This window comes from Anolis sagrei, chromosome 1, assembly GCF_037176765.1.
Source record: "Anolis sagrei isolate rAnoSag1 chromosome 1, rAnoSag1.mat, whole genome shotgun sequence".
Lineage (NCBI taxonomy): Eukaryota > Metazoa > Chordata > Lepidosauria > Squamata > Dactyloidae > Anolis > Anolis sagrei.
Window position 1 is genome coordinate 339,361,636 of NC_090021.1, and position 23,502 is coordinate 339,385,137.

Here is a 23,502-nt window from a genome sequence, read left to right on the forward strand (position 1 = left end):
ATTGTCGTAAACTCCCACTGTTCAAGGTAACACAGGAAACTCAAAGAGGATATAGAGAATCTGCAAACAGGGTGGGGTGAATGGTGCCAGACTGAACAAAGGAGCAGATGTCTTTTAAGCAGTAAGCTAGCATGATATGATGCTTTGAATGTTGGACTATGCCTCTGGAGACCAGGGTTCACTTCTCCTCTTAGCCATGGAAACCCACTGAGTAAGCTTAGGCAAGTCATGCACTATCATCTCCAGGAAACCCTGTGATAAGGTTGTAAGTCAGAAATGGCTATAAGTCAGAAATGATATGAAGCCACACAACAACATTTTCCAAGGCAGCTTTCCACTTCAAAGAATACAGTTAGCCCTTGGTATCCGCTGAAATTTGGTCCCAGGACCCCTCGTAGGTACCCAAACCCAAGGATGTTCAAATTCCATTATATATAATGACATAGTAAGCTGTACACAGCAAAATCAAGGTCTGCTTTTTTGAATCCCCCCACAGCCCTGAATATTTTCAAGCCGTGATTGGTTGAATATGTGGTTACTTAAACCATGGACCAACTGTATGTGTTATATGCCCATGCAAAGCAGTGTAAGGCATTTCAGGTTTCCTTTATTTACAGCCATTTTTGGCACATTTGATAGTCAGGGTCTGAGAAAAATCCTACTGTGCATCCTGAGTGGGAACCTCTGGCACCTATCTAGGGAACTTTATGTGGGAGAGAGCAGGAGACAGTAAGTAGAGGTATAAAATGCGATTGTAAATGTTGTTGTATTTTTTTGTTCCTTGGATTTTATGTGAACTTTTAATATCTTCATTGTACAAACCCTTGACCTTTTGCTAAGTAGGTGGTGTGGCTTTGTAAATAATTTGTATTGCTGGTAAGAGACTGGGCACAGTTTTTAACTGATTTATGGTTTTCAATACTAGATTGGTATTTTAAAATATATTTTATTGGTGTTCTTAAAATACATCAATACTTTCAATACTCTTATATTCGATTCTCAATTCATTGCATCAACTATATATGTATATATATCTTGCATACTTTTTTTTGTTCACCTCTGCCCCCCCCCCCCTTCCGAGCCACTTCAATTTACATTCTCTTTCCAAAATATAATTTCTTCTTGTGGAAGTAATTTCCCATCTTCTTCTTTTAAGCCGTTCTCAATAAATTTTCCCCAAACTTCATCAAAGTAGTTTTCCTTCCATACCCCTTTCCTGACTGTTAACCTACATGTCAATTTATCGTTTATTTCTAGTTTCCATAGCTCTTTATACCATTTTTAATTGGTATATTTATTTTACCTTTCCAGTTCCTTGCTATCAGTAATCTTGCTGCAGTTAACATGTTGTCTATTGCATCTTTCTCTGTTTTTTACAATTTCTTAACGTTATATAGTGACAACAATGCAATGCTTGCACTTTTTCCTATCTTCATATCCATTATAGCTTCTATTTCAATACTAGATTGTTTATTGTAACATAGCTTTATGATGATAGGAGATCTGTTCACTTGTTTTTACTGTATGCATGCTGTTCTGAGAAGATTTTGGTCCTTAAAGTGGCACAGAAGTATTTAAAATGAATAGTTTTGGCACCGATGTTATATAATGTTACCAATCTAAATTGAAAACCATTTTTAGAGCATGAAAAGGGAAATGCCTTATTTTAATCTTCCACTAAAAAGAGTTGATTTGGGATTTATACCATCTACAATCCCGAGAAGTCAGTAGAGTCAAGATTAATTTTCAAAATGTAACAAAACTTATAATATTCTTTTAAGTCATGATGACCTAAAGAACATCACTACTGAATCTCTCATACTGCAACCAGATTTCTGTATTGGATAAGTCTCTAGAACTAAGAATGTCCAAAGGGGTCGACATGAAACCTATTCAGATATAGCTGTGTTGGCCATGCAGAAAAATACAACAAAATACACAATTCACAAAAAAGCTATTACCTTTCTTGGCCAAGCAAAATGGACAAAGCATATCATGCAAGCTTTTGAAGCTCAGTGGCTTCTTAATCAGGCAAAAGATGTTAAAAGCCATAAAAAAGAAAAGTCATCTGGTACCTTGAGAAAAGTCATCTGGTACCTCTTAGTTTGCAGAGACTTAAGCACACAACTGTACTGGAAATATAGTAAGGCGCAGCTCTAAAACATGGCCTCAATATGCCCGATAACCTAAGAGGTATTGTATTGTCGAAGGCTTTCGTGGCCGGAATCACTGGGTTGTTGTAGGTCCATATAGCCTGGAAAATCTACAACAACCCACTAAGAGGTATTGCTAATTTCCCCTTCCATCCCACACTCTGGCCAGGAGAAAAGGCCACTGGTAACTGGATCAGCAGACAAACGAAAAATCTATATTTTGTGCCATATATTGTTTCCATTATAGCCCAGTTCTTCCAGGGGGATCTCAATGTAGGTGAAAGCCAGTCTCCTTTTTTGGCCAAGTGGACACCAAGGAAAAAGGGCAATAAAAAACAGGCAATAAAATTTCAACTCCATCATCAACAGAAAACTAATTTTCCTTGAGATCCAAGCTGCTCCCCCCCCACCCCAAGTTTAGCATATTTTTTTTGGCAGAGAGCGCTGAATCACTGAATCCTCAAGAAATCCAGGAACATCTGAGGAAATATCTAGGTACTGTATAGATAAAAATCTGCTAATTGTAGTCCAAATTAAAGCATTTTGCCTTTGTGGGAGGTTAAAACACTGAAGAATTAAGTCCCGCTGTCGTGGTTTCTTAAAACTAGTCAATTTATGACATAATATATATATGAAGTTCTATCAAAAAATTAAGAACATGTTCTTTTCAATCGGATTTCACATAGAAACTTCTACATATACTTACAGAGACTTAGCAGAATCTTAGCTATATACTGTGTGGGGGCAGAAAGGATGGGCACACTTAGCAGTTTTTTTTAATGCCATATTCTAATTTTTTTTCTTTGCAAATATACAATGACACATGAGTGATGGTTTGCTAGCTTATGTTTATGTTGCTGTCTTGAAATATTGGGATGACTCTAGAATAGTGGTTCTCAACCTGGGGTCCCCAGATGTTTTTGGCCTACAACTCCCAGAAATCTCAGCCAGTTTATCAGCTGTTAGGATTTCTGGGAGTTGTAGGCCAAAAACATCTGGGGACCCCAGGTTGAGAACCACTGCGCCTAGAAACTTCTATTTCAAATCCCATGTAGGGCAACCTTTTTTTTTTTTAAATTCTAAAGAAGCGTTTAGATAATTCACCTGCTGCTGGGGACAGGGTCTGTTAAGGAGGACATTTTAAATTGTGTTTTCAATTCTAATATTTGATCTTGCTTTCTCCTCTTTTATTTAGTTTTATGAGCTGTCACATTCCACATTTGGGAGAAAGGTGAGCTATAAGCCTGATGAGCAATAAAAAAGAATATTGATGTGTAAATCACATTTAAGTGCAAATAATAAGCACAAATAATAGGATTATTTGTATTTCATGCATCTTTGGACCACTGTGCTGTGGGTGGACTGCCAGGAATGCATTTATGCCATGGCTCCAGATTCCTACAGCAGCTTTTCAGGAACAATTCCAAGACACAGTACTGAACAAACTGGGCTCTATCTTTTGTTAACAATGCTGCTCATACAACGTAGTGGGGTTGGGGAGAGGGCAATGGATTTCTATTGTGCAATCTGCCTCCAGCATATAAAAATCAATGCATAGTTAAGAGATTCCTTTCTGGAAATGGATGAGGTTGCTCTGCTACTAATAAGATAGAAAGGATGAGGAATGGCCCTCCTCCCGTCAGACCAGAATTCTTTCTATTTGGAAACAACAACATTGTTTGAACCTAGTCACAGCATAAATATCTTAATAGCCTTCTATAAAGTCATCCATAAATAATCTTCCACAGAGTTCTGTGCCTTTAATGATTCGCTTAAGCATCTTGTGCCACCCAGTCCTGTAAACTGATGGCATTTTCTTTGTTTTAAACCTACTATCCATTATTTCTCCTGTCTGACAGCATGTTGTCCCATTTTGCAAGAGAAAACAATTTCTCCATTTACTCTCCCCTCACTGCTGGTAATCTTATCATTATGTACACACAGTCTCCAAGTTAGGAACAAGAGAGGTTCTGTAGAACTGAATATGTTTGTAAGTCAGAACAGGTACATTTTAAGTGTAACTCCAGTTGTGTGTGTGTGTGATAAATGTGCTTTGGATAGCACAGGGAAGAGTTAACACCCATGTGGTGTTTGTTTTGCTGTCTGTGCCCCTGTTAAGAGATTGCACCTTACCTTCTGTGCCTATGATAACTGGATTTTGAAAAAATTGGCTTGTTGTGGAAACAAGGACTGGTGATAAAGCTTCGGTGGAGACTCCTTTTTCCCATGATATTAACTTTTCCAGGAGTTAATTTCCCTTCCCAGGGATAGATTTCACTCACTTCCTGTTGTCCCACCCCTGTTTGTAACTATCAGTTTACAAACTTGGGGACTTACACACCTGTTTGTCACTTGGGGACTGCTGTTATTCTCTTTTCTGAACAATCTAGGTATGTATTTTCAGAATTTTGTGCAGGAACTGAAACTAGGTAACAGCAGCTCCCCAAAATCCTATATGCTACAGAAGAAACCTGGGTGCTTGAAAAAGGAGAAGGGAAAGGAGGTGGTGGAGATGACAAGCTTTATGGAAAACAACCCAGGTCATTTTGGATAATGGACCCTCAGCTGGTACCAGAAAATTCAGAGAGGAACTCTCTAGTAACACGGTATACTGAATACCCAGAGAAATTGTGTGATACTGAAATATATCACTTTTTTAGAAAACCAAATGTAAGTGCTCTCATTCTGCAATAATAGGAAGCAGGTAGATTTACAAAAGCTTGCTAGAGAAATCCATACAGAGATCAATAAGCTGTACTGATGACTAATGTATTTTACAACAAAGAGGGAAAGAGATTGTCTACAATGAGTAGAACATAGATCAGAGAAGGATGGAAGGCATTGGACAGATGCCAGAGCGCAGCGTTAGCCAAAGGAAGAGGCTGGTTTCTTTTGCAGCTTCCACTTCTGCCTCAAATGCCTTCTGTTAGAGAGTCCATATTAAATGATAAAAATGTGAGCCATGGTCAGAAATAGACTCCAAGGCAAATTATTAGGAAGACTAAAGCGCGGGTGAAATGGAATGTTAACAAAACCTGTGTAGGCTTTGTGGGACTTTTTAAAAAGCTGGCAAAATCAGCCTTTAAAAAGAAAATCTGGAAGCTGACCCAGTTTTGAGGTAAAAAGAATAGTATTTCAAGTATTTGAATATAAAGATTTCATGCTGGCTGCCTCAGCTACAGAAAGGAAAGACAGTACAAGCATTCAAAAGTAGAAAAAAATATCTCTTTCTGAGGATTATTTTGTGTTTTTCAGATATGGTGTTTATAGTATTTTTTTTTTTGTTTTTCACAAAATGATAGAAGGATATGTAGAAATAAAACAGCATACACCACTTAACACACACACATTGCAAAATAAATACATGAAATAAATAAAAGTGGTTATTTTTGTCTGGCCTCTAAAGGTCTGGCTTTCAAAATCTGAGTGTAAAGAGGTAAAAATGACCCTGTGAGTTTAAGCTATTAAAACCACAGGTGAAAATTCAACCTTATTTTAAACAACATTTCCAACAGCTTCCTCAGCCGGAGCCAATGAACTTTAAATATAACATTTTGAATTTTGAGGCCACACACATAATTTTGATTCTCATTTTAAACAGCTTTTAGGAAAAAAAATGTGTATTCACCACAAACATTCAAATCTGGGCAATGATTTTCCTATAAACTTCATAGAATCACAGACAATAAAAGCCAGAAAAGGATGATAAATATATCATATAAATATAGCACACCTTCTAAAATTATTTTATACTAGAGGTGTACCAAATTATCTGGACCTTAAAACCAGGAAATATACTACCAAAAAACTCTGAGACTATGCATCAGAAAAATGCCAATATATGAACTGATGTTCCAAATTGTTTTATGGCTCTGCATGGGTATAAATAGCTTAGGAGTAATGCAATGAAACAGCAAAAATTGAAAACTCAATAATAATCGGAGTAGGTGAATTCTCAAAAGCAAGAGACAATTACTTTTCACAGCATCCACAACCATGGCATTTTCAGAAAAGATTTATAAACAATTGCAAATGAATGTAGACAACCTGCACCTGAAAAATACTGATTTACTTAATTGCCAATTCTTTCAAAGCTCTCATAGCATACACTTTTATTGCTTCCGCAGACAGCACAGGGACAAGAGAAAAGAACTCAGAAATATAAACAAAGGATCACACTAGATCAGGCCAAAAGCCTAGGATTAAGTTCCCACAGTGATCAATTCATACTGAAAGTCTACAACAGAGCAAAAAGGACTCTCTTAATCATGCAACTAGTACTGAGTGGCATATCCAGTCCAAGAGCTGGAATAACTACAAGCCACAATATGGAAACTTCCAAGATTATGTTACAAAGCACAGATTAATGTGATTTAAACAGAGGACTAATATGTTAAGCTGCTGTTGTGTGAATCTAAGATGGGCAGGATGCATATGCAAGTATTGGAACCTGACTAAAGTACAAATATAAATGACTAAATACAGAAATAAATTTAGCAGGCTGCTGCTCCTTCACTCTTAGGCCGGACAAACTTTGAGAACTACCAAGCATGGTTTCCCTGTCGTATCTGGGCTCCAATCAAAATTTACCTGCCTCTCAATATTCAGAAGGGGGAAAAGGAGTGGAGTTCCTAGAAAGGGTCGATTAGATGAACAACATAAAATGAGAAAACAACCCTAGAGGTCACCTAGAATCTCCAGTTAAGACCACTCAAATGAATCACCAATAAGCTACAATTAATTTTTGAAAAAAATATAGCCCTCTCAAAAATAAATATAGCTTTATAATACTATGAAATTAACTTAAAAAGAAAAATAAGACAGCTGTACTAAACCAATTGTAGTTTGTTCTGATAAATTCTATCATCATACCCTGAACACGCTGGTAGGGTTAAGGAAAGATCTGTGCTAAGATCTTTGAGAACAGATCTAACTAGTAGCAGGCATGCCAAATAATCAACCCTAATAACACTACATGGCTATATACTTATTTTATTTATTCATTTATATGCCGTCCTTCTCACCCCAAAGAGGACTCAGAGCGGCTTACAAGATATATATAATATATACACATATAATACATTATATTATTAGCATAGTATAATATCAGTATTATATATTACTATATTGTACTATACCATTATATTGTAATATTATTAGTAATATTACATCTAATATAAAACATATAATTATAATAACATTATTATTATTATTATTATTATTATTATTAGTAGTAGTAGTAGTAGTAGTAGTATATTGTATTACATTATAATATAAATTATATTGACTTCATATTGAAATACAGTAATTAAAATCAACACTTAACTTCCACACTTAAGTGGGTACAAAATGTTGGTGATACCTGCATATTATAGCCAACTTTTCCCCAATGCTATTCCCATGCACTATGGTACTTCTACAAGATAGAATAGACAGTTAAGCTGAATTTTCAGGTTAACAAACTCAATGCTGGGGTAAAACTGGGTTTTCTGGAAGGAAAAGCCAGATAAATAAATAAACAACTGACTGAGGACAAAATCTGGCCAAAGTGTTTCAACTGCATGAATTCAAATCAATACTTCCTTCCCAAAATCTATGTTGCAGCATAGAATTTCCAAGATGTGAATTTCCATTCACACTCTTACACAAGTATCTTAACAGGAGAAGATAACTTTTGTAGCATCATTGCCCCATGTATCCGTATGCAGTCTTGGCTCTGGCTTTCCTTTGGGAGCTGCTAAAACTTGAACACGGTTCACGTGTAGGACTGCACTCTCAAGAAGACTTGCTAGAATAAAAGACCCATTGGGAACAATCTAGCTTCCCAATAAATGTTTTGGAACTATGAAGACAAACTCCAAAGACAATATTCCAAAAGAACAAACTATGTAAATTTTAACTAAGAAAAATAGTGGCAAATCTTATTTTTCCTCTTTTTCCAAAAGATTATTGTGGCATTGCTGGTGTCATCCAATATCAGATGGTTCATGAAATTCAAGACTGTAAAGACACATATACACTGTTTTACCACTTAAGAATTCATCTAGTCGAATACCACAGTGGTACACGCTTTGGTCACATCCCGCCTCGACTACTGCAACGCTCTCTACGTGGGGCTGCCCTTGAAGACGGCCCGGAAGCTCCAGCTAGTCCAGCGCGCGGCAGCCATGTTGTTAACAGGAGCAGGGCGTAGGGAGCATACAACGCCCCTGCTGTCCCAGCTCCACTGGCTGCCGATTTGCTACCGGGCCCAATTTAAGGTGCTGGTGTTATCCTACAAAGCCCTAAACGGTTCCGGCCCAAAATACCTTGCAGACCGCATCTCGGCCTACGAGCCCACGAGGACCTTGAGATCATCTGGGGAGGCCCTTCTCTCGGTCCCGCCTGCCTCACAGGCACGTCTGGCGGGGACGAGAGAGCGGGCCTTCTCGGTGGTGGCCCCCCGGCTGTGGAACGCCCTCCCTGCTGAAGTTAGACAGGCGCCCTCCCTTATGGCCTTTCGTAAGAGCCTGAAAACATGGCTTTTCGAGCTGGCCTTCAACTGAGTGCTATATCATTGGATATGATGACCGGAATGGACCACGACTATGAGACTGATTATGACCCCATGATATGACGAAGCGGATTTTTAGTATAAGTATATGTTATGTAGAGGTAGAATGTTGTGTACTGTCCTGATTATTGTAAACTGTCTTTTCTATGTTGTTGTTCACCGCCACGAGTCGCCCTAGGGCTGAGAGCGGCGGTTAATAAGTGCAAGTAATAAATAAATAAATAAATAAATAAATAAAACTAAATCTAACTATGGAGATAATCTTCAGCCACTAGGCTGACTGTCCTGCCTGAAGTCATGTCCTGCACTGGATCTAGATTTCACTATGCTTGGATGGTATGATCCAATTTCCTTGCTTTTGGCCTGCATCAATAGGAGCATAGTGTCTAGATCTAGGGAATTAATGCTACCCCTCTATTCTGCTTTGGTTAGACCACACCTGGAATATTGTGTCCAATTCTGGGCACCACAATTGAAGAGAGATATTGACAAGCTGGAATGTATCCAGAGGAGGGCGACTCAAATGATCAAGGGTCAGGAGAACAAGCCCTATGAAGAGCGGCTTAAGGAGCTGGGCATGTTTAGCCTGAGGAAAAGAAGGCTGAGAGGAGACATGATAGCCATGTATAAATATGTGAGAGGAAGTCACAGGGAGGAGGGAGAAAGCTTGTTTTCTGCTTCCCTGGAGACTAGGACGCGAAACAATGGCTTCAAACTACAAGAAAGGAGATTCCATCTGAACATGAGGAAGAACTTCTTGACTGTGAGAGCCGTTCAGCAGTGGAACTCTCTGCCCCGGAGCGTGGTGGAGGCTCCTTCTTTGGAAGCTTTTAAACAGAAGCTGGATGGCCATCTGTCAGGGGTGATTTGAATGCAATATTCCTGCTTCTTGGCAGAATGGAGTTGGACTGGATGGCCCATGAGGTCTCTTCCAACTCTTTGATTCTATGATTCTATTGCACAAAATAAATTACTCAATTATAGTGATTTTCAAAGGGTTTAACACAATCTTCTGGAGCTGGGCATTTGAATTGTCAAGAGAGATCTGATCAACCAAATTGTTAAATAATGGCTCTGTACCTTTTAATAATGGATTTGTTCTTAGAAGAACAAAAAAAAAGATACCTTCATCACCCACACCGGCTGATAACAAATGCAGATGACCCAAACAACATAGCTAATTCAACACATTTGATTGCATGAGAACTGAAATGCATTATTTCAACCTGAATATTTCTGTCACTGTGAACAGCTGCAATTATAGCAAGTGGCTGGTGGAATCAGCTTTGGCTTCCTGCCAGGCTTGTTCTTGGCTACTGAGGGACTAAAGGTGAAAAATCTTCACGTCTGTCCTTGCTAACCTATGACATCATCTTGACATCTATAAAAAGCTGAGCTGCTAGCAGCACAATATCACTCTTGGCTCCATGGAATATTTGGTTGTAATTAAATTTCAAGCAATCAACAGTTTACTAAACTACCTCCCGACCCAAACCTGTGAACTGAATATAAACAAGTATAAGCCGACCCAAATATAAGCCGAGGCACCTAATTTTACCACAAAAAACTGGGAAAATGTATTGACTTGAGTATAAGCCGAGGGTGGGAAATGCAGCAGCTACTAGTAAATTTCAAAATAAAAATAGATACCAATAAAATTATATTAATTTAGGCATTAGTAGGTTAAATGTTTTTGAATATTTACATAAAACTGTAATTCAAGATATGACTGTCCAATTCTGATTAAACCACTATTCTAACCTTCTTCAATGTAAATATGCTTACAGGTCCTCTAATAATAATAAATAGAGTAAAATAATAATGATAATAATAATAATAGAGTATAATAATAAATGTAACAATAATAAATAGAATAAAATAATTTAATAACAACAACAATAATAAAATAATAAATGTAACAACAACAACCACAACAACAAAGTAAAATCATAAATAACACTGACTCGAGTATAAGCTGGGGGAGACTTTTTCAGCCTAAAAAAGAACTGAAAAACTAGGCTTATACTTGAGTATATACAGTAATTCAAACCTGAAGGACGGCTATGACAAGACTCATGATGCACATATTTTAAAATAGCGCTTCATTCTACAACAAAGCATTTCAAAGGAAACAATGTAAGTGCAAAAATACTATTAATCTAGAATGGACCCAAATTGAACAGAAAAAAATGATTTGTAATCTCTCCTCATCAAAACTCAAGAGCTTTTAAAAAGGCATTTTGAAGGATTTTCAAAAAGTACATATTTTTTGTGGAAAAATCCACAAAATAATACGGTTATGTGTTTATGTATGTGTGAAAATGAAATAACCTGTGAAAGGGATATTCAGATTTTTTTGAGCAAGCACATTTACTGTAGCTCTGGCCATAGCACAGATGCAAAGCACGTGTTTTGTGTACAAAAGCTTCCAGGTTCAATCCCTGCCATCTCCAGTGAGAGAAAGTAAAGACTTCTGTCTAAAATTCTGGAAAATTACTGTCAACCAGTAGAGTCAATAAAGACCTAAATGGAGCGTCTGTCTGACAAAGAAAAAGGCAGACTCTCGTGTTCCTAAAAAAAACCAAGAGACTAAAGAAAGTGATGGCTACTCATGCAGAAAACACCAATCATGCATACAAATATTAGGAGTGTGATAAGAAGGGGAGACACATGCAACAAGGTCTCTTTGTGCAACAATAGCTTACCCTCTTTTCCGTCTAAAGGTTTTGAGACGTCCATGTCAAAATTCTCTTGCATCTGCTGTCCCTTGAAACAACTCAGATGTTCCTGTTCTATCAGATTGCTTTCCTCTTCTTCCAAGGGCTGCCAAGTGCCATCAATAAACCACTGCCCACGCATCACAGGAATCTTTTCAGATTCTAAAAAGAAAAAAAGAATGCAATGATTTTAGATCTAGCACAGTAGTTAGTGAAATTATAAAATAATGGTTTTGGGCAACATGTGCTATATGTGTGAGACAACTGAACTTCAGTAGGTCTGGCTGCCATGCCATAGATCACTGTTTCTCAACCTGGGGGTCGGGACCCCTGTGGGGGTTGCGAGGGGGTGTCAGAGGGGTTGCCAAAGACCATCAGAAAACAGTATTTTCTGTTGGTCATGGGGGTTCTGTGTGGAAAGTTTGGTACAATTCTATCATTGGTGGGGTTCAGAATGCTATTTCATTGTGAGTGAACTATAAATCCCATCAACTACAACTCCCAAATGACAAGGTCTATTTTCTCCAAACTCTACCAGTGTTCACATTTGGGCATATTGACTATTTGTGCCAAGTTTGATCCAGATCCATCATTGCTTGAGTCCACAGTCTGGATATAGGTGAACTACAACTCCAAAAACTCAAGGTCAATGTCTACCAGACCTTCCCAATATTTTCTCTTGGTCATGGGAATTCTGTGTGCCATGTTTGATTCAATTCCATCATTGATGGAGTTCAGAAGGTTCTTTGATTTAAGGTGAACTATAAATCCCAGCAACTCCAGCATTACCAAATGACAAAATCAATCACCCCCAACCCCACCAGTATTCAAATTTTGGGCGTATCGAATATTTGTGCCAAATTTGGTCCAGTGACTGAAAATACATCCTGCATATCAGATATTTACATTACAATTCATAACAGTAGCAAGATTATAGTTATGAAGTAGCAATGAAAATAACATTATGGTTGGGGGTCACCACAACATGAGGACCTGTACTAAGGGGTCACGGCATTAGGAAGGTTGAGAACCACTGCCATAGATTGTTTGCATAGTGATGGCTGGCTCTGCATTTCTAAAGTATCTGATTCCATTTAGAAGTTGCCCAGAAAAACAGAACTGGCTACCTTGTAGGCCAGGTAATTTGGTTAAATTTCAAGAACAGATCACTTCCGTCTATTTTTTACAGTCAGTAACTTCTTTAAAATGTAAACAATTTGTGGGGTTTTTAATGTCTGTAAAAATAGCAAAAACTTAAAAAAAACAGCTCTATATTGAACAAATGCGCAGACACAGTTTATCCACATGTCTTCCAAATCCAGTTCTACTAAAGCAGGCCTCAAATACAGCTATCACCATAACACTTCTGCACACATCCTCAACTAAGATTAGGAATTCTATTGTGAAGTGATAGACAAGACCTTGGTTATGCACTTTTAAAATGTAACTTATGCATTAATGGCCTTGGTTATGCACTTTTAAAATGTAACTTATGCATTAAAATAATGGTATAGTGCAATATAGTAATATATACTGATATTGTACTATGCTAATAATATAATATATTGTATGAAAATATATATTGTAAGCCGCTCTGAGTCTCCTTCGGGGTGAGAAGAGCGGCATATAAGTGCCGTAAATAAATAAATAAATAAATAAATTAACTTCATGGTTGAAATTACATCTTGCAATTTTTAAACCTTGGAATATACTTATAAAACATAGTGATTCCTTCTGTCACTAGTACAACCTGCATAGGTCACATTTTCCAGTTTTATACACATCAAAATATATTGTTTTCCTAATTTCAAGAAGTAATCATTATACATTTATACTGATGCCGTTTTATTTATTGTTTTGTTTTGTTTGTTTATCATGGCATTTTGCCACTTTCCGCCTGGAAACCGCCCTTGAAAAATAATAAAGACTGAGGATGAAAAACCTTAGTACTCTTCCTGTCTATTGCATACATAATATACTAAATTTCAATTTCGAAATGTAAAAAGATATATTATTAACTTCTCCTTTCCACCAACCTTATGGTTCCTTATCAGCAAATCCTTTAATAGTAACTAATTAGGGAAACACACACAGACTCACACACTTGCCAACTCTGCTTTAGGGAAGCTATTATGGGACGTTTAGAAAGAACCTTGCTACATTTTTGTAAAAGCACCTTAATTAAGAGATAAAATTCCATTTACTTCATTTGTAGCTGAGTTTGCTCTGTTATCCTGAAGGGAAGTCTCCACTTACAAGGATTGACTGTGCCAGTAACAAGAATTTATACCAAACCCAGAAGAGAAAAACCTTCATGTTTCACCTAGAAAATAATTTCTCTTTCATACTTCCCTTCTTGCATGGAAGTACATAAAAGATCATAATGTGACATAGAAGACAAAAAATATTCTGAAATGGAACAAGAGTAGCCAGTATTAGAAATACTTGTCAAAGCAAAGGGAGAGCTGCATTTATCATATCCACAGATGGGCAACCAAGCAAGAAAAGCACAAAACCTATCAAATTTGAAATCCCAGGATTAAATAGGACATCTGGATGTGGGAGGCACACATCACATATTAATTTCCAACTTGACCTGCACACGTTTGGAGAAAGGGTGTCAAACGCAATACCAGCCAGTACTTATGGACCTCTGGTACTCATTTTTTGAATTTTTTCAGTACATCTCTCACTAAATACAAAAATAAAATCATACTGTAAGTTACATGGATCGGACCACAGGTTAGGTTACAGCTGCAATATTGCAATATGATGTTGCTATGTGCCCTAAATAGACTGTGACTGCTTAAGGCAGTGATTCTCAATCTGTGGGTCCCCAGGTGTTTTGTCCTACAACTCCCAGAAATCCCAGTTAGTTTACCAGCTATTAGGATTTCTGGGAGCTGAAGGCCAAAACATCTGGGAACCCACAGGTTGAGAACCACTGGCTTAAGGGTTGCTTGGGTAGAGATCTTCAGAGGAGGATTCCACCGGCTAAGACATGTCCAAAGTCAATCTTCTTTTGCACATTTTATACCTTCCATCATATATTACTATCTCACCTAACTCCCATTTTTTTCCCTTTCAACAAAACAATTCCATTCCATTGATTTCATCTCAGCACATGAGGTGACATTTGTGGTGGCAAAATAAATGTCACCACAAAACAACATGAACAGCAGGAAGTACGTTCTAGTCTGGAGAAATGTCACAATTCCCTCATTCTCTCAAACTGCCCATTATTTCCTCTCCATTAGCTTGTTCCTTTAATAATTCATTCAAGGCCAATACTTCTTTGATGCACTAATTGCCATCAACAGAAGGAGTTTTTATGTTGAATCCTTTACCAGAGAAAAAAATTAATTTGTTGTTTAGTGTGCCTTCCAGTCATTTCCAACTTATGGCAACCCTAAGGAGAACCTATCATTAGGTTTTCTTGGCAGGATTGTTTCAGAGAGGGTTTGTGTTTGAATTCCTCTGAGGCTGAGTGACTTGCTCAAAGTCACCCAAAGGGATTTCTATGGCTAAGCAGGGATTCAAACCTTGGTCTTCATAGTCCAACTCTCAAACAACTACACTGACGCACGTCGCACGCATTTACTTTATCCAAACATACATGGTCAAGAGCACATGGCCATGAACCTGGAGAGGTGGAGTAACAAGAAGTAGTAGCTGAAACATATAATTATTGCTTCGTACACAGTGACTGTCCAACTATAGAATCATAGAATCAAAGAGTTGGAAGAGACCTCATGGGCCATCCAGTCCAACCCCCTGCCAAGAAGCAGGAACACTGCACTCAAATCACCCTGACAGATGGCCATCCAGCCCCTGTTTAAAAGCTTCCAAAAAAGGAGCCTCCCCCACACTCCGGGGCAGAGAGTTCCACTGCTGAACGGCTCTCACAGTCAGGAAGTTCTTCCTCATGTTCAGATGGATGGGTTGTTACTCCACCTCTCCAGGTTCCTGGCCGTGTGCTCTTGACCATGTATGTTTTGATAAAGTAAATGTGTGCGACGTGCGTCAGTGTGGTTGTCTGAGAGCTAGACTATGAAGACCAAGGTTTGAATCCCTGCTCAGCCATAGAAATCCCTTTGGGTGACTTTGAGCAAGTCACTCAGCCTGAGTCAGGCATTAGAGGTGTTCTCAGAAAAGTCCTCAACAGACCTAGATGAGGTGACTAATTCATGCAAACTCAAACCAAAAGTTTTTTTTTTTTAAAAAGAGCTATGTTCATAGAGAACAATTTGTACTAGGCAGCAAGAAAGCATGTGGAACCAATCTCAAAGTAAGACCTTGCAAATGCACTGAAGGAAAAGGAAGCTATGCAACCCTAACAAATGGCATCATGATATACAATCTTTGGGATCTATGCCTTCAGGATACCATACAAATGTACTTTGGAGTGGGTGTGTGGGAGCATTGTGTAGATTATTTTACCTGGTTATAGGAATATGCAAGTGGGAAGAGAAAAATCTTCCACTAGGCAAAAAAGGCTGTGAGGAAATAAGATTCCAGGTGCTTTGTTGTGGCCTTACCACAGAGTATCAAAGGGCAAAGAGCCAGCTGTGATTTCAGTCCAGTAAACTGACACGACCACACGAGGTAAGCAGGTCACTACAACTTCATTACTGATGGGATGCTTTCTGTCAACACCCTTAATCTTCTCAAGATCACATGCTCGCCTTCCTTCTTGGTACAATTCCACTTTTGATGCTGGCATCTGGGAATTTCTACTTCCAGCCTCAGAAATCCCTCAGTTAGCAGCATATGTGCCCATTTCAAACATCTGCCACATGCATTTAATGAGAAGGCAAAAGTCACTAAGGAATGGGGGGTAAGAAGGAAGGAGAAGGGAGAAGACAGGAAAGGTTGAAATTGGTGACTTCCTTCTTCAGATAAGCATGGCTTTATCTCCACGCCTACTCACTACAGCAGCAAGATTTTAAATAATTTGTCTTATCCCTTCCTTTCTCCATGTACCCATGCCATCCAAATACCCAAGGCATCAACTATCCTGTTGCTAAAAGGATATCCTGTGTTCCACATTCTCAACTATCTAGATCCGAATTATAAGTGGGAGTGGAAGCAAGGGGACTGCCAAGGCTATATGTGCTCTGTCTCAAAAAAATTAAATTTAGAATATCTGGAAACTCTCTTCACTTATGCTTCATGTATTTGGCTTCCAAGATCCAAGTTTTCCAAACAGATTTTCCCAAAACAATAGGGGAAAGTATGGCAATTGAATACAAGGGAAGAGCACCAAGAGTACCAACATGTGTAGAAATAAAGAACTGTATAAGGCACAAAAATGTATCCCTAGGAACTTGGGAATGCTCTTTTGGCTTCTGTGTGGTAGAGTATTATATGCCATATTCTCAGTTGCAATCAAGTTTAGAAACCAGATGCCTACCTCCACCCCAGCTCATTTTGGATGCAGAACTTTGCACACACCATAAAGAACACACCTCTACTTTTGGAACACACACATTACACATCTTCCTTCACTGTATTTATTTAATAAAGGCCAATCTAGAAATGGAAATTATGAAGCTAGTGAATTCCTATGGAAATGGCAGGTGCACAAAAGGCATTGGTGGGTTATCAGAGATGAAAGGGAAAAGAGTCCCATGGCTCTTTTCAAACATAGTAAGACTCTGACTACCACTTTATACATAAACAGGATAGATGGCTGAATGACTGAATATGGCCATGTTATATCTATTTGCTTCCACCCCCAATAAAGGAAGAACCACCCCCTAAAAAAAACAAACCGTTAAGTAAAAACCACAGTGATTTGGAAACAGCAAAACTTGTTTCTGCTGGGCAATGGACTCCTATATAAAAAATAGGCTAACTATTGGCTTCGAAGATTATGCAGAAGCCTCCTCTGCAAGCAAAAAGAACCCTCCTCTGCCACCTGATCTCAGAGATCTGCCAACAGAACTGCCTGCTACCAAAAATGCTCTTATAGATAAGATCTTCTGGCTGAAGAGGCAAAGAAAGAATGGTCAAGGTACAGGTAAGAGAAGCCAGGCGTAAACCAGATCTAAAGCTCCTTGGGTGCAGGGACACTACTAGAATGAGTGAGACCAGAAGGAAGATATTCTTAAGTAACTTCCTATATTCCAAGGCAGGGAGGGGTCTGGATTCAGCACAGCCTTCTATGGTACAGTACACCTTTCCTCCTGTCATGATGATTGATGACACTAACTTGTCTTTTCACAAACCTTAAACATGTTGCAAACCAAATATGACTGCACGTGCAAATACTAGAATATTCTATCTTAAATGTTATGAGGCTGAGGAGTAACTCCATTTCAGCAGCATATTAACCTAGCATGGTGCTCACACTGCCCTGATCTTAGTTGACCGACAAGATTCTGCATTGCCTATCATGGCTTGAATTCAAATAAAAGGTCATCTAATTCACTTTAATGCCCCCATCTACACTGACTATTTAATGTATTTTCAAACCAGTATTGAAGGAAATGAATACACCGTGCAAATGATTATCTAGGTCAGTGGTTCTCAACCTGGGGTCCCCAGATGTTTTTGGCCTTCAACTCCCAGAAATCCTAACAGCTGGTCAACTGGCTGGGATTTCTGGGAGTTGTAGGCCAAAAACATCTGGGACCCCAGGTTGAGAACCACTCATCTAGGGAATCCTGGCACTAGTTTGAGGCCCAGATGGTGATTACATAAACCACAGAGCACTGATACATATTAAGGGCTTCCTTTTGCGTGTTTTTACAGGAATTTGTTGTCTGGCCACTGTTGTTTGAAAGTAGCTTCAAATGGCATTAAATGGTCATTGTAGATGGAGCCTAAATTATTTATTTATTTATTTATTTGATGCACTTATTAACCGCCATTCTCAGCCCTTACGGGCGACTCATGGCGGTGTACAGTACACATAAAAGACAGTTACAAAGGCCAGTATCAACAACATATAACAATACAACAAATACAGACTACACAAAAATCCGCTTCATCTCTTAGTAGAATCATAGCCAGTCTCATCTTCCTTGTACCATTCCAGTTCTCATTACTGTAATGTTGTTGCTTAGCACTTAATTAAATGCCCTCTCGAACAGCCAGGTCTTAAGGCTTTTTCGAAAGGACATGAGGGAGGGCGCCTGTCTGATGTGTGCCGGGAGAGTGTTCCACAGCCGGGGGGCCACCACCGAGAAGGCCCTCTCCCTCGTCCCCGCCAGCCGTGCCTGTGATGCAGGCGGGATCGAGAGAAGGGCCTCCCCAGACGATCTCAAGGTCCTCGTGGGCTCGTAGGCCAAGATGCGGTCAGAAAGGTATTTTGGGCCGGAACCGTTTAGGGCTTTGTAGGCCAAAACCAGCACCTTGAATTGGGTCTGGTAGCAAATCGGCAGCCAGTGGAGCTGGGACAACAAGGGCATTGTGTGCTCCCTGCCACCCGCTCCAGTTAGTAACATGGCTGCCGCGCGCTGGACCAGCTGAAGCTTCCGGGCCGTCTTCAAGGGCCATAGCAGGCAATGGTAATAAGAAAGTGATAAGGAAAGCACAATCAACTCTTTAAAACTACAGGATGGAAGTAATAAAGGAGGGAAAACAAATAAGAGACCAAGCACATCTGGTTCTGTACATACAGAACAGAACTTTGTCTCTCTCTGCTACCACTCCCTTTTTCCTTGCAAAAATAGAACTGCGGGTGTTGGAAAACTGAGCAAGACTTCCTTGTGTAATATCTAGCTAAGAGTTTGTATAGGTGCCTAATGATGAATGTTTGAGGAACAAGGAACTAGGTTACAGGAAAATGGGGCTGCCTTACTTGAAAATGAGCAAGCAAAGAACTTTGCCACACCTGTATGACCCTACATATGTGCTACTGAAGTGTAGGAGCATGTGTCTCTCAATGTATAAACAACAACAACAGAGTAAAAAAAAAACTTATGAAAAGTATGTAATGTATAGTTGACCCTCATGTATGCATGGATTCTGTATCCACGGCTTGAAATGGGCCTTAAAGTTCCAATAAGCAATGCTTATTTTGCCATTTTATATAAGGGACACCATTTTATCACCCGTTGTACATGATGGGACTTCTCCAGCAGATGTTGAGGACCCACTGGATGAGAAAAGAGTAAAAGGAACATTAATATTCCACACCTGGAATATTGTGTCCAATTCTGGGCACCACAATTCAAGAGAGATCTTGACAAGCTGGAATGTGTCCAGAGGAGGGCGACTCAAATGATCAAGGGTCTGGAGAACAAGCCTTATGAGGAGCGGCTTAAGGAGCTGGGCATGTTTAGCCTGAAGAAGAGAAGGTTGAGAGGAGATATATAAATATGTGAGAGGAAGCCACAGGGAGGAGGAGGGAGCAAGCTTGTTTTCTGCTTCCCTGGAGACTAGGACGCAATGGAACAATGGCTTCAAACTACAAGAGAGGAGATTCCATCTGAACATGAGGAAGAACTTCCTGACTGTGAGAGCCATTCAGCAGTGGAACTCTCTGCCCCGGAGTGTGGTGGAGGCTCATTCTTTGGAAGCTTTTAAACAGAGGCTGGATGGCCATCTGTCAGAGGTGATTTGAATGCAATATTCCTGCTTCTTGGCAGAATGGGGTTGCACTGGATGGCCCATGAGGTCTCTTCCAACTCTTTGATTCTATGATTCTAATGAGGAAAATTCATATCATATTGGAAAGACTTCTATGCATGTTTGTAAAAGTTGTACAATGAAGAAAAATGACAGGTGGAAAATCAACTCATTTGAAATGTGTTGCTAGAAAATTCTGTGGATCTCATGAACTGTTAAAAAGACAAATGAATGGGCTTACAGCAAACAAAGAATGGACTTTCACTAGAAATCGAGATGATGAAACTGAGGCTGTTGTGTTTCGAACATATACTAAATATGATGTTAACCCAAATGAAAAGTGGTAGAAAAAGAGGTGAGCAACATTACAGGTAGATTGACTCAGTCTTTGATAGGATTTTAAGTGCTCTAAACTACAAATCCATGATTTTTTTTAGAATGGTACCCTAATCATAGCACTATTTTTATCTACTGTGAAAGCACCCATGGTTCTTTCCATGGCCATATAGCCCGAAAAAACCTACAACGACACAGTGATTCCGGCCGTGAAAGCCTTCGACAATACACCCATGGTTCCATCCTATGAAATCCAGGATATGCAGTCTAGCGAGTTGGAATTTTCTGCCAGATTTCTCAAGCTACAAATCCAAAAATCCACAGGATGCAGCCATGAGAGTTACAGTAGGATCAAAGGGCTATAATTGTATAGTGTAAAAGGAACACAAGTCTATTTTGGCTTCTTCCAACTCTTTGTGTCAGCTCTTTAATTTGTGCAGTTTCTCAACTGATGAAAAAGTCTGGTGACTCAGAAAAATTACACAACCATTTTGAAGTTGATGTTGTTATGTTGTATAAATAAGGTAAAGGTAGTCCCCTGACATTAAGCCCAGTCATGTCTGACTCTGGGGTGTGGTGCTCATCTCCATTTCTAAGCCGAAGAGCCAGCGTTGTCCGTAGACACCTCCAAGGTCATGTGGCCGGCATGACTGCATGGAGCGCTGTTACCTTCCCGCCGGAGTGGTACCTATTGATCTACTCACATTTGCATGTTTTCGAACTGCTAGGTTGGCAGAAGCTAGGGCTGACAGCGGAAGCTCACGCCGCTCCCCGGAATCGAACCTGCAACCTTTCGATCAACAAACTCAGCAGCTCAGTGCTTTAACCCACTGTGCCACCGGGAGCTCCTGTATAAATAAAGCTATTGCATTTTAGATGGTACCCTCCCCCCCAATATTATAAATTTTGGGTTGTATTTGGGGCGAGGGAGAGAATTGTTTCCTTTCCAGAATTTATTACACACAGGAAGACCTGGCTTCAGATGGATATTCAGCCAAATTGTCCTAGACCTTTTGACTGGGTGGGAAGTCAGACCCCCTTCCCAAGAATGTAATGTGACTTACTGCCAAGAATATCAATGATTCCTTTCTCTCCAAACGCAGAAAGCTAGAACTTTTAGCAAGTGGGGAAAGGTGTGTTTTTGGACTGCCACTCCCTGCCAGCATTCTGGGAGTGGCAGTCCAAAAAGAACATTCCTCCTGCCCAGAAAGATTGCCAACAAATATCAGGGACTGTAGGCGATGTTTCAAAACAAGGAATTGGCAAAATCACCTCTGAGTTTACTTTGCCTAAGGAACTCACAATCCGAAAAGAACATTCCACAAGCTCATCTACACAGGCTGGGGGATTCTGGAAGCGACAGCTCAAGAATAAACCCCCCCCCCCCAAGTCCAGTTAAACTGGCTGGGGGGATTCTAGGAGGGGAAGCCCCAAAAGAACATGCTTCCCACAAACAAAGAAAACTGACAAAAAATACTACCCCGGCAATCCTGAGATCTGCAGTCTAGCAATTTGGAACTTTTTGACAGATTTCTCAAGCTACATATCCTAGAATTCCACAGGATGCAGCCATGAGAGTTACAATAGGATCAAAATAATAATAATAACAATAATAATAATAAACTTTATTTGTACCCCGCTACCATCTCCCCAAGGGACTCGGTGCGGCTTACATTAGGCCAAGCCCGAAGTACATCAAACAAACATCAATAACACAACATTAATAAACAATCAATAAAATACAAATCATATAAATCCAATAACAAAAACAACAATCAATAATGACATATTAAAAATGGCTGGACCAGATGTAATAGATTAAATTTGAGAATATGCTGACGTGAACAGGTAAAATGTAACTGGGATAGGATTTTCCAGAGAAAAACGAGGGAACGCAATCCATCCTAAGTCAGTATTAAAGTGCATTTTGAGGGCATATTGCTGAGAGTTCTCCTTATTCTGGGAAGGCACACTGGAGCAACCACGTTTTCAAGCTCCTCCTAAAGACTGCCAATGTTGGGGCATGTCTAATGTCCCTGGGAAGTGAATTCCAGAGTCGAGGGTCCACCACCCAGAAGGCCCTCTTGTATAGGCTATAATTGTACAGTGTAAAAGGAACTCAAGTCTATTTTGGCTTCTTCTACCTCTTTGTCTCAGGTCTGTATTTTGTGCAGTTTTCTTGCTTGATGAAGAAGCATGGTGATTCAAAAAAGAAAGGGAAGTATCAGACGTGTGATCAAATACAAAAAACAGCATCGTGATCTTGTTTGCTGTGTAGTATTGTTGTGTAAATAATAATATGTTGTTGTTATTATTATTATGTATTCCTCGACTTACATTTCCAGTAGACTTTTGACAAAGTCCCCGTGACATTTTCACAAAGAAACTACAATAATAGTAATAATAATAATAATAATAATAATAATGTTATTATTATTATTATTATTATTATTATTATTATTATTATTATTATGTATTCCTGGGCTTACATTTCCAGTATAATAATAATAATAATAATAATAATAATTATTATTATTATTATTAAACTTTATTTGTACCCCGCTAGCATCTCCCGAAGGATTCGATGCGGCTTACACAGGCCGAAGCCTCAACACACAACACAACAATACAATCTAAGCAAATCAAACAATTAAAAACAGAATAAAGCAAAATAAACAACAAGCGCAATACACTAAACACAATAAAACTGGGCCGGGCCAGAGCAATGGGTACAAGGTTAAAAGTGCTGATGTGACAGGAGGTGTATAAAGGGCTTCCAGGGCAAGTGTGATGTGCAGCAATCATTGGTTCTGATAAAGTGCTTATGGGACTTGGTGGTGGAGATTTCCTAATCTGGGAAGGCGCATCGGAAAAGCCAGGTTTTTAAGTTCTTTCTGAAGATAGCCAATGAAGGGGCCTGTCTAAGGTTTTTGGGGAGGGTGTTCCAGAGTTGGGGGGCCACTATGGAAAAGGCGCTGTCCCGCGTCCCCACCAAGCGTGCCTGCGATGCTGGTGGGATCACGAGCAGGGCCTCTCCAGATGACCGAAGAGAACGCGTGGGTTTGTAGACGGAGATGTGGTCACACATTTATTTTTATTTATTATTATTATTATTATTATTATTATTATTATATTTCCAGTAGACTTTTGACAAGTCCCCATGACA

General features: G+C 39.3%; 1 protein-coding gene across 2 annotated transcripts in view; it reads right to left on the reverse strand.

The window, feature by feature from the left end:
• Positions 1-23,502, reverse strand: part of DDHD1 (DDHD domain containing 1) — a 65,038-nt gene that overhangs the window by 38,695 nt on the left and 2,841 nt on the right. For both annotated transcript variants that reach the window (XM_060753129.2, XM_060753138.2), the window contains exon 2: positions 11,412-11,585. In XM_060753129.2, the coding sequence (XP_060609112.2) occupies positions 11,412-11,585 (174 nt within the window). The remainder of the gene's footprint in view (positions 1-11,411; positions 11,586-23,502) is intronic.